Genomic DNA, 17,953 nt, shown 5'->3' with positions numbered 1-17,953 from the left:
CTACTTTCTTTCATTAGTATATTTTATCTTAATGCATTCTATCTGTATGCATTTCCTTAGATCCTCTTTAGGTATGTTTTGATGTAGTGTTTATCCTTCATGCACTGTATGAAAATTTCTGAAATACCCATTATATATGTTAGTCCTTGTGATGGGCAACATTTAGCACAAGGAACAAAAGGTCCTGGCTTGAAAACTAACAACTAGATGGGGAAACAGGGACCCACTCAATCACGACGTCCTGGTGCTAACACCAGAACAGAATGAAGGTTTCTTACAGCGTCTTTCAAAGACTGTGTCTTAAAGTTTGAATTTAAGCATTACCATTTTTATTTTTATTTTTTATTTTTCATGTGCTGGGGATTGAGCCCAGGGCCTCAGGCAGGCTAGGCAGGTGCTCTAAGACTAAGTTACTTTCCCAGCCTAAAGAATACAGATTTTCTTTAAATACCATATGTGTTAAGTGTCTTTATACACGTCTTATTATAACTTAATATTCGCCTGCACAGAAATACAACTTATACACTTTCTACTTTTTTTTGTCTATCAATTTGTTAAATCACCAAACCTTTAATCTATTGCTTTATCAATGCACCAAGATATTTATTATTAAATGAATAAACACAAAAACAAAATATCTACCCTCTAGGAATTCTCAATTTAATGGAGGTGATAAGTAAAAGGTAGATCCCAACCCTCCTGTCAAAAGTAGATCATATCTCTCTCATACATTTTGTTCAATTTCATAACAGCCTTAGAGGTTATTTATTATCGCAAATTTACACGAGGAAATGGAATTTGGAGAAGTTAAACATTCCAGAATACATAGATTGGTAGGTAAAGAGTTGAGTTTCTACACATTAAATCTCAGTTAATCTGTTTATTTTTTTATAATACTGATGATAATACAGTAGTTAAGGTTTATTAAAATTATAAAAATGTACACTTAAAATATTATTTTATGTATTTCTTATACATATGCATCATGTATGTGTGTAAAATTTCAGCCTAAAATTATGCTATACGTGAGATCTTAGCTCTCTAGACAATTTTAATTTGTATACACCACTGCATAATAACTACACATAAAAAGCACTGATTTCCTTTTATTTTTTTGCCTTTAGAAAGAGTTTTCCTTTCCAGCATATGTTAACAGGCTATCAGACGAAAGAGCCTAAGAATCAAGTGACTTACTCCTATGAGCAAAAAAATAAAATAAAAAATATTAATGCAAATGTTTTCTGTCTTTGCACCAGAAACTTTACACAAAAAGAAACACAACAGATAAAAAGCATTAATTCTCCCTCCAAAGAACATTACTTTCTGCAAAATAGATCAAGATGAATTTTTAAACATCTTCATGATGCAGCTTCATTCAGAAATATCCTGGCACTTTTTCCAGATAGGAAACATTCAGTTTGTTATTTGAAAGCCTGGCCAAAAAGTTTTATTTTCAAGTGAAACAGGGTTTTATTCAGAAGCTTCTCAATGTAGACAAGTTACTCTTTATCCTCCCTTCAGACAGTGAATTAAACAGAAATCATTTAATTCAGGAGCTTGAGTACATTAAATTGAAAATATTCTGCACTTGCACGGACCCATTAAGTATCAGAAGTACATTACCAGGAGTTTTCTATTGTCCTATATTGCTTTTACTTAGCGGGCATGCTGCATATAGTCAATAAACCTATGTTGGATGAAGGGGAAAATTAGTCTTAATGATAAAATCACTCTGTAGAATCCAATTGTTCATACTCATAATATTCTTCCAAGTTACTAGAGCAATCTTGTGGAAGAATAATGTTAGTACCGGATGTTCTAAAATTGCTCCATCAAGTGATGGAACAAGGAAGCATAAAAATGTTTTATGGCCAAATAATAAATTTTCCAATTGCTTGGACATAAGTGATAAATTATAGCTACAATTCACAGTGAAATGTCCATAAGTAATACCAAGTTTGGGCGTACAGTACAACATATCATGCAGTGATACACTGGGAGTGGTGGCACATGCCTGTAATTCCAGAAGCTGGGGAGGCTGAGATAGGAGGATTGTAAGTTTGAGGCCAGTATCAGCAACTAAGCGAGGCCCTTAGCAACCTAGTGAGACCCTGTCTCAAAATAAAAAAATAAAAAAGGGCTGGGATGTGTCTGAGTGGTAAAGTGCCTCTGGGTTCAATCCCTGGTACCAAACAAACAAACAAAATAAAGACACAAACCCAAGAACTGTGCAGGGTCAATAACACACAGCCTAGCTCTACTACCTAAATTCAAATCCATATTCATATTTGTCCCTAAGCAAGTTACTTATTACCTTTAAGGACTTCAATTTTCTCATGTAAAAATGAATCACTAATACTACCCACTTTAGGCACTTATGATATTTAAAGGAGTTAGTTTGTAAAGTATTTAGAACAGTTCTTAGTTAGATAATCACGTTACTTTTATACATGATCAAATTTAAAACTCATGCACAAATAAAATTAATCAATACAAATTTTGAAGCAGTGTAATTCAATGCTTTGACCACGCCAACAGACTAAAATAACACAAGAGCAACCAATCATATCAAGTTATTAGATATGAAAAATCAAGTTCCTTTTACTGAGTTCAATTATTACCTGACTTTGCTTTCAAAAACAGTTCAGAAGCATAACTCAAGCAATTTTCTGAATCACTCTGTCTTAACATTATAAGCCTATTACCTACTATACAATCAAAGCTACAGAATAATTTGCCTTTTTTTCCCTATAAATTACTGCATTATCATACAATGCACTTTTTATTACTACATTTCACAGTTCATTCCACTTACATCTACTGCAGATAAGTCAATTGTATCAAGTTCACAAAGAGTACAGCCATTATCCTGTGTCCATGAATTAGGAACATAGTTTCCAAAATAATTCAGGAGGATCTAGTAAAGGAAGGAAAAGGAGATGAACATAAAAAAGCCTCACCCATCAATGTGCTTTCATTCTATAATCATCTAACTTGAAGAGTGTTCTCTGCACTAGGGACATGACTTTAGTTACTCTAACAATATTTATCACTTAGGTGTGCACAATGAAGTTTTTTGTTAAACTGAATCATTAGGCAGGGCAGACGGTCTAGAAATGTCAAGACGTGTCATAAATCATGAAGGTTATTTTATTTCATATCTAAGGAACAATAATGGAAGAGACAATTTAAAAATATGTCAAACAGTGAAATATGGTTTTAAATAGCAAATTAAACTTATTAGCAAAAACACCAGTCACGTGAATGCTAAGTTAGTAACAAAGTAAATATGTTTAAAGAGCTAGCACAGAAAGCCACTCACAGGGGCAAAGGGACCTCTTACCAGACTTCTGGCATTGTTTCAGGAAAAGATTAAAATAGATCCTATCAACAAATCCCATCAACAATAAGTTAAAGTAAGACATTGGATTAAAATAGATCAATCAACAAATCTTATCAATAAGTTTAAAAATTTAATTATGGCTTCCTCTATTGGCATTCATTTTACCTGCAAAATCTGTGATTTTGTATTTGTATGTGATTTTTTTTCTGGGGAGACGAGACTGAGGGAAGTGAATGTGGTAGAGAAGTAAACAGACTAAGATTTTCTCTGAGCCCTAAAAATATCTTGAATAGCCCTTAGAATAGAACATTTTAGGGGAAATTCTGACAATACATAAAAAATAAACAAATAATAAGTTATATTCCCTCTATAATTTAGTACCAGTAGTGACAGAAGCTTTCATAGATTTATTGATTTTTTTTCATCTCCAGTCAGTGAAGCTGTGATAGAACTTTGTGATTTTATACTACTGTTAAAACAGCTAAAATCCTCATTATGCTTATATGATAATTAGCTTTTCATTTGAAAGGTAATATAAAATCAAAAGAAAAAAGTTTATATATTAAACATGAAGGCTAAAAAAAAAAAATCAGAGAAATGTGAACTAGATTTTTCTAATTTCCTAAGGCCTTAAAAGAGACGATATCTTCTTCTCTCTTTCCCTTTCCCCTTTCCCCCGAGCGGACACGTTTTGTCCGCTTGAATAAAAGTTCCTCGTGTGAAAAAAAAAAAAAAAAAGAGAGACGATAGTTAAGGTAATGAATCCAGGGCCAATTTCCCAGATTCCTCCCAAATATTTGGGATTCTGTCCAAACATTTCTATTGAACTAAGTCTTTGACATAAATGCTGCTAAAATAAGTACACTATGAATGAAAAGGAAAATCTTTGTGCTATAAAGATACTATAGATATAGCTATAATTAATGTTTGCAGTACAATCAGAAGACACAGACAAGTAACTCATTCACATTTCTTTGGATTACATGATAATTCGGGAAACAAATTACAAGGCAGGAAATATGTAGTCATGACATTCACTAATGACATTTCAAGAGTGAGCGTGGTCAGTCTAATGTGTTTCTCTAACAAAAACAGAAATAAAAGTGTACTGTTGACAGTCAAATGACAAATGCAAACATTAATGTAGCTACTCATGTCCTACAAAATATTATGGTTTGTAAGAAAGACAACAAACAGATTTATGTGAAGATGGGTCCATTACTGAGCATGATTTTTAAAATGAGATTTTAAAAGGCAGGCATGAAATGTATAGTTTTACTAAAATATCTGGGAAAGAATTTTTTTATGGGAAGGACCCCAGATACTTGGTCATATTTAAAATTCCTATCACATATAAAGACTAACACTTTCCCCATCTTAGGAACCTCAGAAAAACTAATAATTATTTATATAATATTGATCGATCTATTGGAATTCCTATGTCAATATGAAAATGATCAATAGTTTAAAGAGATGAGAGCATAAAAAGGCACTGCTTTGAGTTTTCTGAATTAAAACTTGATTTTGTAACTTGACTCCTCTCTGCGAGGCACTTCAGCTTGTTTCACAGGTAATTAAGACTTCTGGAAACAATCCTTTTGAATGCAAACCTCCCTCATTTGGGTCTCTCAGCGCCACACAGGCCGAGGTGACCCACCATCAATTCAGCCACCCCAGTTCACATCTGTTTTCTTCATACAAACTGCAGACACTTCTGCTGGCAGCTTTGGAAGGTGCGGAGAACTGTTTATGTACTTGGGCTGCTCTGGGCACTCCCAGCTACTACGAGGTGGTAGTATTTTACTGACTCTTCTTTCACCATACCAAAATATTTCCAGGCATGATGTCATTGTCATTGGCAGACAGACTTTTCCAGACAAGTCCTTTCCTTCTTTCCTTCTTTGTTTTCTTCTTCTTAAAATATCATGCATTACTCAAGGACACAGTGACCCAAGCGCTGTTCACTATCTTTATTACAAATCAAATTAGTTGCAGAAATGACTTACCATGTGCAAAGCAGGTGATTTGGTCTTGCCCTGTTTACCTAATCTGTTTATGAAAGTACCACCAACTTTATAGTGATTACTATTAGATGTGTATTATCTGATTTTAGACAGCAGTCTGAGCATTAATATAAGGATCTCATGGCATCTTACTACCAATACATGAACTTCAGGAACAAAATGTAAAGTTTCAAACCAAAGTCATAAATATGAGCAAAAATTGATTTATATTTGATTGTACCTAGAAAGGCATGAAACTATTTAGAATAAATACAGAAATTTTTCAAATGTAAATTTAAAAAAAAAACCACAAAACTGTTTATACACCATTATGAGAAAGAAAGAAAAACATGAACACATGTGGATAGTCACCAAGAGGACAAAAAACTGAAAGCAGCCACATGTGAAAACGATATGAGAATAGGTTACAAGTGATTTTTAAAATTACTTACAATTTTTAAATTATTCCAAAAACATCAGATTTAGAAAAAGAAATGAAATCATTTTTATATACATTGGTACTGTAATTTATAATTTACAAAATACGTATTTTAAAAAATTAAATATGGCCTGAATTATTATTTAGTTCAATATTATGACTCAAAACTATTGACATCATAATCATACCTTACTACACAGTAAAGCCAACATAAAAAATTCACATGAAAAATCCTTTGACTTTTATGATGGCTAAATAAAGTTTTTAGTAGTCTTTTCTTTCCCCATCTGCCCGAACAGGGGAAGTAAATGGTATCTGCCTATTAATCTACTTATTTTTAACACACTTGTATGGATAAAATATTGTTTGCTTATATAACTTTTTGTTTGTTTATACAGTTTAATTAAACAACTTTTTTCTCAAGTTCTTATATTACACCAAACAGTTTTTAAATGAAAATTGCTTCATGTTTTGCTGTCAAATAGAATTATTAGAAAATGCACTAGACAGGTTGGGCGTGGTTGGGTATGCCTTCAGTCACAGCTACTGGGCAGCTGAGCCAGCCTGGGAAGTTATCAAGATCCTGCCTCAAAGTAAGAAATGGAAAGAGTTGGAGCTGTGGCTCAGGGACAGAGCATTGGCCTAGTATGCACAAGGTCCTAGGCCTAAACAAAAAAGGAAAGGAACTAGATGGGATGATGACCCAGAAAATACAACAGGATCACCACAGAGCTTGAAATGCCAGACACACCGACCACTCAAACGGAAAATGTGTCCTAGAATACCCAAAACTTCTTAGTATACAGATCTTTCTAAACAATGGAGAAGTGGTGTTCCTGTGCTCATGACCAGTCCTTTAGCCATTTTTATATAGCTTCTGACTGGCAGCGCCATCTGGAAATTTTGAAGACACTGAGTCACAACAGAATCATTGAACATCAGGTCTCGAGCATAATAGCTAAATTCTGAGCACCAAGTTCATCTTTAAAGACTCTTAAATCTGACTAAGATATCATATCCCCAAGAAGGAACAGGACTCTAGTAATGGGAGATACTAGGTTGTAACAGCCCGTGCTTAACTGGCCCTGAAGTTATCACGAAGTTAAACAGACATTACACAGACAGTAAGGACTCCATAAACAAAATCTATCCATTTGTCGATCTTGCCTATAGACATTCCAGAGGCTCACGGTAATTTTATGACATTTTTACCTGGAAAAAATAAATAAATAAATAAAATTTCTAAAAAATCTTTCTTATCACTCCCAAGAATAATGTTAGGCCAAGGATGGTTTATTGACTCTAACATTCATTTAAAACTTGTGAAAGGCTAAATAAATCTATGTTTCTTGGACTGGACCTGGGAGAGACAAAAGTGAATGGCAGATATGATTTCTGTGATTCCTAGGCTAAAGACCCCACAAGAACGAGGGACGGGAACACTGCTAAATCCCATGTCTGCCCAGTGTCTGGCATATACTGTGATGGAAGAAGAAGTTGCAGGAGTTAAGAAGCCCACAGCAGGCCTGAGGAGCCAAGACTACGCTCACACCTAATGAATGAACAGGAGGTCACAGGTAGGGAGGCAGGAGTGGAGGGTTCCAGAGGGGTGGGAGAGTGGATATGGTGGCAGACTGGTGGCCACTACGCAGGAGAGCAAGAAAGGGTCGGCTATGACAAGATCAGGTGTGGTACTCAGACCAACATCCACAGAGGATCGCTCTGCAGAGAGTGATGTGGCAGGGCTTCTGCTTCCGCAGAATATTCTAGTTTCAGGTTGATGGGAGGGCATTGAGCAACTGGTTGCTCAAGGTTGCCAGTGGCCTGAACCAAGGAAGTTGCTAAGGGCACTGAGAAAATAAGACAAAAACACCATGAGCAAGAGTTAGAACAGGGAGGTCCTGGCATGGGAGCCGGGAGGGTCCAGAGCCAAAACAAAACCCAGATTCTGGTTGACCAGCCTGCATGACGGGAGGCTGGAGTGTACGTGAAATCTGCCAATCAGCATTCAGACAGGGAGCTCTGGAAGAACCGGAGGGGGAGTCAGGACTGAAAAACCATCGCATTAAGAGAGAATTTGATGACGGGAAGGAAGCAAAGTACCCAGGAACACATGGAGAGGAGAAAAGGAAGAGGCCTTGGACTGGTGCCTGTGAGCACTGACTAACTAGAATGGGGAAGAAATCAACAGGCACACACACTCAGGCACACCACACACACGCACACACACACTCTCCCACATGTAAAGTTGCCCCAATGTACATTAAAAAGCAAAAGAAAGAGACTGAAGAGGAAAGACCAGAAAATTAGTAGACAAAGCAGAGGATCATGGGAAAGAGTGCTTCAGGTTCGACCCAAGAGGATCCACCTTCTCAGATGCTGACCAGGACTGGAGCGGTTCCCCTTGTGGTGTGATGGGAGGGGGTAGAGGGGACAACAGTCATGAAGGCTAGTCATAAAGAGGAGGTGAGAAGCCCGGACCTGGGTGGAAGGCAGTGTGCGCCCAGGGGTGGGATTTACTTCAACTGGGTTTTTTGTTTTCACTTATCTTTCATTTGTTTGTTTTGGTTTATTCATAGGAAGGAAAGACGTGACGGTCTTTAAAACACTGATGAGAAGAGAAGAGAGCTTGGAAAACTGATTATGAACCGAGAGAGGAGAGGCCGTGGGCAAGCCTGCTCTGCGGGAGGGTGGAATCGAGGAAGGGAGGGTGGAAGCCTGGTGGAGGAGGACGCTCCTCCCAACTTCCTGCCATATATGCAGCTGTGGTGGGAACTGGGCCCCTCCCTCCTCTGAAAAGGCTCCACCCACCTCTCTTCACACCTGTGGCTCTCTTTTCCAGGTATTTTGGGTAAACCAGGATCAGCATGACCAACACTGTATTAAGTACAGAATTTATATGTTTTTCTCAAAGCAGTTTATGTTCCACTTTCATTGGACACATACAAACTTTTCATCCATAAATCTTGTGGTCCATGACATTTTCCGCAAGCTCCACAATATATATTTGAAAAAGTCAGCATGTTAATTTCATGAATCAATTGTATCTGTCATGGGCTGGGGAGATAGCTCAGTTGGTAGAGTGCTTGCCTCACAAACACAAGGCCCTGGGTTCAATCCCCAGCACCGCAAAAAAATAAATAAATAAAAGTAAAAATTGTATCTGTCATTAACTCTGAAATAAAATGAGTGCAAGAGGAAGATTCAAGTTACATCTCAACAGTATTGTTAACTTTAAAAAGTGGTGAAGCATGGAAACAAATGATCCTCAATGACCTGAGTAATTCTTGTTCAGAGGATATGGAATGCAGGGAGATGGGACCACTGACCAGCTAGCTCTTCCAGCACTATTAAACAAAACACTGAAGTGCAATATGCTGCAGGCAGAATAAAAGGTCATCACCCTGTTGAGAAGAACCTTCAATTTGGTTGATTAATGTTAAATCAGACAATATACTGTATAAAAGACAAAGCCAATCAGTTGTTCACACCACAATTAACTTTTTGATTTTTCTAAAAAGATGATGACATTCCACATATTGCTCCACAGTCCACCTCCAAATATAGAGAGCAAGGTAAAAGTCAATGCAACTCACCTTGGTGGGGTCCGTTTCCGTTAATCACCGCTGGTAATGTTTCATAAAATGTATTCTTCACTCTGGATTTGCCATTTTCAAATTTTAAAAACAACTTCATCTGAATTAAAAGAGAACAGAGGTTTAATAATGTGTGTTTGTGTGTGTGTGTCTGTGTATGTTGTTATAAAACTTGCCATAGATACAACTCGCCATATGTTGTAACACTCAGAAAGGGTGCCTGCTCCACGTCAGCAGGTCCCCATAATGAGGGCCGACACCAATAAAGACACACACCTACCTGTTCTAGTGCACCTCACTCACTCTGACCCCACATGGCAAAATGAGCGAGGTGCTAAGCCCTGGGCTGTGCAGAGGCAGCAAAGAGCCCTCACACCTTGATAAGAATGGGAGCAGCCCGTTCACCTGCAGAATGGACCCATGCCTGCCCTGCAGGTTAGTGTGAGGGAAGGGAGAACAGAACGCTTGCCTGGCCTAAGCGAGGTTTTAACTGGCCACCATTGGTTGTTTCTCCAGTTTTGGAAATCAGACCTCAAACAATAATCCAGAGAAACACAAGGAAGAGAGGAAGGGAAGCCAGGTTTGGTTCACATTACTCTTGTATTCAGAGTCCCACCTCCAGAGCACTCCACACTAATGCCTTCCACGCCTGCAATCTGTTTACTCTGTGACTGATAGGAAGAACTGTACCAAATTACAAAATATTTTTTCATCTTTAAAGTAAGAATGCATTAATGGATTAAGGTACTTTGATTTTAAAGGTATTCATTAATTATTTTAGGGTATTAGTGTATTTTTATCAAGACATATCTTGGGTAAAACGCAGGTAGACATGCATGTGCAAGTGTGTCCATGGGTACATGCAAACACACTATTCCACAAGCCTCGCTATATAGTTTTCACTAATTACTAATACCCTAATTACTAATTTCACTAATTACCCTGCAGCTGAGTCAAAAGGGACTACTCTCATATTCCCAGGTAGTTCAGATACAAAGAATTTAAACTGAAAAAAAGGTGCAATAGTGAGGTGTAATTAAGTCATAAATCTATCTACAATTCCCAGAGAGTAAGAGATTAAATTTCAAGTTACCTAAGCCAAAAAGTTTATATTTTCACTAGTCTTAGGAAATGATATCAGCTAAATATATTGAACTTTATCCAGATAAGTTGAAATCCAATATGTCTTAAAGGTTGCAATATACATATTGCAAATATCAGTCACAGTCCCAAATGGATATAACAAAGGAAAGATAGTTCAAAAGGCAGGTGTCCAGTTTTAGACATATGGATCCAGTATTAAAAAGCATACCTACAGCTCCATTTAAGGCTGGAAAATTTTGCACTTATGATCCAACGTGATGTTAAAAGCTTCCTAAAAATTAAGAATAGAGATAATATTGAAAATGACAACAAGAACAGCAAACACCCACTACATGTGTTAGCATGTTTGTTATTTGGGAGAATTTGTGACTTAAAATTCTTCTGTTGAGTATCTCAGGAAATATTCAAATGACTAAAATATTTAGCTAAGACAGAGTCAGTTCTAACTGCAAATCACTGCAAAATATGCTAAAATTAAATTTTTTCCCAATGATAACACCACAAATACATAATTCCAGAAAGTTTAGAAAAATTATATTCATTATATATATAATTATGAAACATTAGCTTATATTATGCAAATATAATAAAACATATTCTGAATAAGTTTTTATCACACTGTAATTTAAGTCGATTTCAGGATTTTCTTAGGCCCACAGTAGATTGTTGTCCCAACAATCTCCCCTAACAGCAGAACTCAGACCTCAGGGACAGCACATGTGCTTGAAACAAAGAAACAAATTCCCTTTGTGTGTCGTGAGCCAGCTATATAAATATGTTCTGATCACAGAAAAGTGTGAACAAGTATTTTGTGAGACTTCTAGAAAGGCTACTTAAAGAAAAAGAGTTGATGAAACTGAGATGGCCGGTATTTATTATTCTACCTTTCACTGCCCAGTATGTACAGATGCAATGGTTGTTGCTCCAGCTATCATTTTGGATAAGGAGGGTTACTTTGAAAATAGGAGATGCAGGTTCATAGTTAGGCAGCAAAGAGCTATCCTGACATCACAAATTCACACTGACAGCCTTGTGCCCCCTACCTTTTATTTTTTTTTAAATATGACAGGGGGAAAAAATGAACACACAGAAAAAACATTTATTTTACTTAGGCCACTACTAATTTGAATTGTCCTATTTGTGACAGTTATTAATCAAGGTCATAGGCTCTGCCTACACAGCCCTGTGGATCCTCAGGCCATAACCTCTCTGGGACTTTACTTTTATCCCTTTACTCCAGGTTCCATATTCTCAAAATTCTACAGCCTGAAATTGGCTCTAACGCTTCCTGGGATTCCAGCCAGCCTACCACATCTGCAGACACTCCCACCTCTGGAAATAGATTAGGGCTCTGTCCTCAGTGTTTCTCTAGTACCCTCCATCTCCATGTTCCAAGTCTCATAGGGAGGTCCCCGTCTTCCACAGAGTGACAGCTAGTTTTAAAATTAAAACTGTCTTTTGAGCGCTCTCACTCACATACCATTTCAAAGTATCAAAAAAATAAAATAAAATCCCAGCACCTCGAGAGGCTGAGACAGGAGGATCATGAGTTCAAAGCCAGCCTCAGCAAGAGTGAGGTGCTAAGCAACTCAGTGAGACCCTGTCTCTAAATAAAATACAAAATAGGGCTGGGGATGTGGCTCAGTAGCCGAGTGCCCCTGAGTTCAATCTCCGGTACCCCCCCCAAAAAGGGTTATTTTATAAATTTAGTCAACTGAGCACATTAAGTCAATGCTGCAATTACATGAAATAGAGGGCAGGTCCTGATTTTGGTATTCAGGAACCCAAGATTTGCTTCCTACAATTATGACGTGGCCTCCTTCTCCCTGGGTAAAGTGTGGATACACAGTCTGGCTTCTCACTTACTGAGGAACAAAGAAGCTCCTACGAATACAAAGAGACCTTTGAAAGGCTGAAAGACTTACCAGCAAAATGTACTATATTTTTAACACTACAAAAGTACATTGGCAATCAAAGTGCTTCAGAGTATCTATAGAGATAAAAGATTACAGCTACAAGATAAAGTGAATAAAAGAATCTACAGTCCTAATTCTTTGTGTCTTAATAAATGACAGCTGTTTAAAAATTTTACAACAAGCATTCTCCCAAGAGTCTCTGGAACTTTATCCCTGTCTCTTTAAATCTCCAGGCTCAGCAATTTTGATGACATAATTCACTCTGCTACCGCGAGACAGCCTGGGAGTGGCGGGCAGTGGAGGTGCATCTGTCATGCTGAGGTCAGGTCTCCCTTTGGTTCCTTTTATCAAGCCGTTCAATATGTGTTTCAATAAACGACAGCAAAAGCAAAGCCTTATATCTTCACTTTTCTTCTCAGTGATCCACTCAGGTTGGACAAGGTGGCTGACTTGGCCTCAAAGTGGAGGCAAAAGGACGGATGAGCTGGAACTTCTCCAGGTGAGAGGACCCAGGCTCCCGCACTACTCGTGTGCTTCCTTGACTTGTATTTAAAATATGTCATTGACAAGAACATGTTGCAATTCAGTTTCCCAACTGCCAATCTGTCCATAAAATCCTTTTGTTTCTGACCATTCCATATTAACAAAATCTTGAGAACGCGCAACCGAGACAATACAAAAGGAATTAGAAAGAAAAGAAAAACGCGGGCTATTACCCTTTTCAGTGGATCGATGTAGATTTTTGTGGTAAAAGAGCTGATCATCATCGTTATCCTGGAGATTCCACTGTTGAACTATTCGGTTGATGGATGGAGCATAGCCATGAATCCTGCAACACAGCAGAAGCAGAGAATTGGAAACTGCAAGACCGAAACTTATGCTACGTTAATTCCATTGAACTGTGAAGCCCTGAGGCTTAAGCTTAGGCTGGAGGTTCACAGATCACCAGGAAAGAAACATGAGCTACGGGTGCCCCTTGCTTATGAAGGAGAGTTCCTGGCCAATTACAGAGCAGAAATCATTCCCAAAATTAATTGACACAAGAGAGGAACTAATGTTTCCAATGCTACTAAGGGAAAAAAAGACAAAACTGGGAATAGAACAAGAGGGAAGAATTTTCTCTATGACCTTCTAAAATGCTCTCTTGGAGCCTCTGCAAAGGATTCACCATTTCTGAAGAAGAAAATCTCTAAGACTTTAATGTCAGTATCAGAGATGCTAATGCAATCGAAGGAATGTGGGATTTGTCACTGCAAAAATCCCAAAGAAATTTTATATCTAGGACTTTTCCATTACTTGACCCACTCATTACTGTGCCTGCTAAAACATTCTCTGGCTAGGTTTTGTCTGCCATAGTCTGGAAAAAGGAAGTCTAAAATTGGATTGTTCCCTTGGCCTTCAAGCATGAGCATTAACTACTCCAATAACATTTGTCTGAAAAAGGCATAGACAACAGGATCAGCTTTCCCATTTGAAACCGCATCTGAATTTCAGAACTGCAGCCAAGCTGCTGTGTTTCACTGACATACAAGACTTTTAAAAGAGGCTGGTGTTACTCCTACAAATTGAAAGGAGATGTGATTTACATTTTCAAAATTAAAATTCTCTCATAGGAATAAAGGAATTAAAAGAAATAGGTCAGGGATGTTACAGTTATCTAGAGAAAATCAGACAAAATGAAAACATGGCAAAACCACCACTGGTGTTCTTTTTTTTGTTATTCCTGCCACATTAAAAAAAATTCTAAAACACTGAAAGATAATGTGTGTTTAATTTCTGCAATTTTGTGGTGAGAAGTGTACTCAACAGTGACACCTAACATTTGCCAATGGTTTATGTTACTGATTTTGAAAAAATTATGTTTCCTTATCATTTTTATGAAGACAAATATCCTCAAATAAAAAACAGTAATATCTATTTTCATAATATGTGATACATACCTCATATGATATATATTTTATTATTAAAACTGTTTTTTAAAGAAACAAGAGGAGAAATTCCATCAAAACAGAAGATCAGTGGAGTAGAGAAAGGGAATTGAGTGGAAGAAAGGACAGGAGGGAAAAAGAAAGACAGTGGGATGAATCTGACCTATCTTTCTCATGTACATACATGAACATACCAGAGATTCTCACGATTACGTATATCCACAATGCACGGTTAAAAAAAATATTAAAAATGTTTTTTAAAAATAACTGACACATCTATAAATATATCTCATGCCCCTTAAATGACTGTCAATATATCACTCCTGAAACAATACAAACTTACTAAACATATTTATGTTTTCTATCACCTAATAATTTTGACCACAGAAAGCATAAGGCTGATTCTTTGGTATCCCTTAACAATCACTTTGCCACTTATGAACAATGTCAGCAACACCCATGCAGATCTCCCAAAAAGTCCCTTTTCCCAGTATGGCTTGCAATTTGAATCCAACTGAACTCTCCTATTTGCTACTCTGGCCATATGTTTATACTAAAATTCAATCTAAGAGAACATATTTAAAGTCAAACATTACCCAAGGTCAGTTTATTTTTATTTGTTGAGGCAGTGTGATAATTCATGTTTAGTTGTGGTGGTATAGACAATAAAGCACTTACACAAGTATACACAGAAGCTCAGTCCAGAATCCCATGACTACTGATTATAGGAGAAACCACTTATGTATTCCAATATATTTCAAAAGTAGATCAAATTAACCAATGCTCACTTTAAAAGCTACATGATTATAGATTGAAAATGAACTTTTTCCCAAGAAGGGAAATTTACAAAGCCTATGATACTATAGCTAGAATATGATCAGTAAAATTAGTATCAGACTTGGATCCATCCCTGTTGTTTTACCCTGCCCAATTAAATGTCTTTAGGGGAAGTTCCCCAACCCAGTAAGTTCCAAGCTGTCGATTCTAAAAAACAAAATAGCCATTCAAATATTATTTCAAAGTTACCATAGTGGTATATTTGTTGCTCAACTGAAATTCATATAGGTGGTTCACATCTACAATCATGGGGAAAAATGGATTTTATCTGGACATGAGTTTCCTTGCTTTCAGGCAGAAACTGTAAGATCCACACTGCGTAGTATTGTCAAGAGTGTCAAATATCACAATACATGGGAAAGGCTTTGTCAACTCTAAATGTGCTGAGGATTTTAGACTGCTATTTCTATGATAGTCATCAGATGGTGGTTATTTAAAACTTCATGTCTATAATTACTATACATTTTTAAATGGTGATTCATCAGTATTTAACATTTATTCAGACTGGGATTAAACTTTTTCCCCATGTGCCACCCACCTCCAGCATTAATGTAGCGCTTCCCAATGTGCACAACGGGATACTTGTCTGCCAGCCTCTTATCCGGCCACAGAATTCCATCTGCTGCAAAGACGACCTTGTGGTTTGTCTTTTGAAAACTTTTTTAGAACTTCTTCTGGACCACCAGCAAATATAACATCAAAGCTATTTAATGAAAGAAAAAATGAGTTTAAAATACATATGCTGAATTTAGGTATGGTTAACCAAGAAAAGATTCTTAAGAAAAATCAGGATTTAGAATCCAACACAAGATTAATACCAGCTATTTACAGAGGACATCAAAAAATTTCCCCAAACTTAAATTATATGGATTGAATTTTACTGTTTACCTTACATTAGCCAAATAAAAGCCCAATAAAAGATAGTTTTTGTAGTAATAGTCTTGATATTATTTAAAATCACCACCAAAATAAAAACTCTTAGAACAGTATTGAAATGGTAGAAAATCCAATTAAGGTTATGTAAATTAATATACAGACACATTTAACAAAGTTGCTATTTTAACTGCTTAATATTTCAATTTGTATTAATCCACTATCATTTATGAAGAAATGTCATATACATTTAATATTTCAATTATTATGCATACTGCAATCTTAAAAAATGTTCTGACAAGCACATCTTTTACAGCTCAACAGATTTGAAAAAAACGTAATTAATAAAATCGTTTAACTTTTATTATGAATGGACTTATTTCTCAGTTATTCACAGAATCACAATGACTTAACAATATTCAATGTAAAAGCCATCATCTAAATATTTCTGCAATGCAGTAAGTTCCCTATTCACTACAACCTCGAAACCTTTGCATTTTTTTTTTTTTTTTTAATATCAGTGGATCACAAGCCCACATGTTTCCAAAGAGGATATTTAATGACTTGTCCTAGGTGGCAAGCAATCAGAGGGAACAAATCTTCCCAAATTCAGCACTAGGCCTTCCTTAGAGTCAATATTCCATATGCACTGCTAAGATATTTGACCAGGGAGGTGAAGAGGCTGCTCCATATGCCTCTTCCAGATGGACTCACTCTGAAGGAACCAGCTAATATGCCAGGACAACAGTTAGACATGACATAATATTTATTAAATTATGACATATGTGAATAATTTATCAAAATAAAACACACCATTGCCTATCATCGTTGATGATAAAAGCCAGTAAATATTTTTTTTAAAAATACATTAGCAAGAATATTGGAAATTTTTACTTATTAAACTTGTGGCAGAGATGCCAAATGACCCCATGTACATTCTCATGGCCCAGATTTTTTACAGTGAAATTCACCAAACGTGAGGTAGTCACATAGTCATCCTGCTTAGAAGTTACTGAGAAGTTCCTCGTGGCCTTAAGGTCAATTCTGTTCAAGGGAATATGGGTGGAACTAGGATATACAGTCCTATGCTTTAAAAAGGAAGTTGGCTGCTCTCCACTTCCTGTCCTTCCCCTTAGTGGAGAGCCAGAGTTCACACCCTCACCATGTAGTTCAATTCTACTCTTGAAAAAAAAAAAAAAAAATCGAAATAAATGGATGGAATTGGAGAATATCATGCCAAGTGAAATAAGTCGATCCCAAAAAACCAAAGGCCGAATGTTTTCCCTGATAAGTGATGATATATAATGGGGGAGGCAGGGTGTGGGTGAGAGAAGAATGGAGGAACTTTAGATTATGTAGAGGGAAATGAGGCGGGGGGGTATGAAAAATGGTGGAATGAGAGAGACATCATTACCCTATATACATTAGATATTACATGAAAGGTATGAATCTACATCATGTACAACCATAGAAACGAAAGATGTACCCCCATTGTGTACAATGAATCCAAATGCAAGTCTGTAAAAAATAAAAAAAATTAAAAACAAGAGAGAGGTTAAATGTAGAGAAGTACACTAAATTTTGTTATTTGCTACTACACTGACTAATTTTTAAAATATAAAAAACAGCATTGGGATCAGGGAGACAGATTATTTCTTTTATTTCCGAACTGCTCATGGGGGAATTAAATTTATCATCTGTTATTATTTTAGTTATAAAAAACAGCAGTTCAAAGATTAAAAATATCTGTATGTAGATATCTGGAAACAGAAAGGGATACGCACTACACACATTGGGACTTGCTTTTTATTCTCCTTCCAGGTTCAAGAGGTAAGAAAGTGCTAATACTAGGAACAGAACTCATCACAACGCCACTCACAGCACCAGTCTGAGGTCTGCAGTGGAGTTTCTAAG

The 17,953-nt window shown here is 36.7% G+C and overlaps 1 protein-coding gene across 1 annotated transcript in view; it reads right to left on the bottom strand.

Annotated features, from left to right (window-relative positions):
* The window catches only part of Plod2 (procollagen-lysine,2-oxoglutarate 5-dioxygenase 2), a 92,737-nt gene that overhangs the window by 19,021 nt on the left and 55,763 nt on the right, over positions 1 to 17,953 (bottom strand). The window contains 8 exon segments of the mRNA XM_047564054.1: positions 2,816 to 2,917; positions 3,027 to 3,034; positions 9,382 to 9,481; positions 10,694 to 10,756; positions 13,118 to 13,147; positions 13,149 to 13,230; positions 15,701 to 15,822; positions 15,824 to 15,869. Of these exon segments, the coding sequence (XP_047420010.1) occupies positions 2,816 to 2,917; positions 3,027 to 3,034; positions 9,382 to 9,481; positions 10,694 to 10,756; positions 13,118 to 13,147; positions 13,149 to 13,230; positions 15,701 to 15,822; positions 15,824 to 15,869 (553 nt within the window).

This window comes from Sciurus carolinensis, chromosome 9 (assembly GCF_902686445.1).
Source record: "Sciurus carolinensis chromosome 9, mSciCar1.2, whole genome shotgun sequence".
NCBI classification, from domain to species: Eukaryota; Metazoa; Chordata; class Mammalia; order Rodentia; family Sciuridae; genus Sciurus; species Sciurus carolinensis.
Note: the sequence above shows the minus strand (reverse complement) of the source record. Positions and strands in the feature narration are given on the sequence as shown.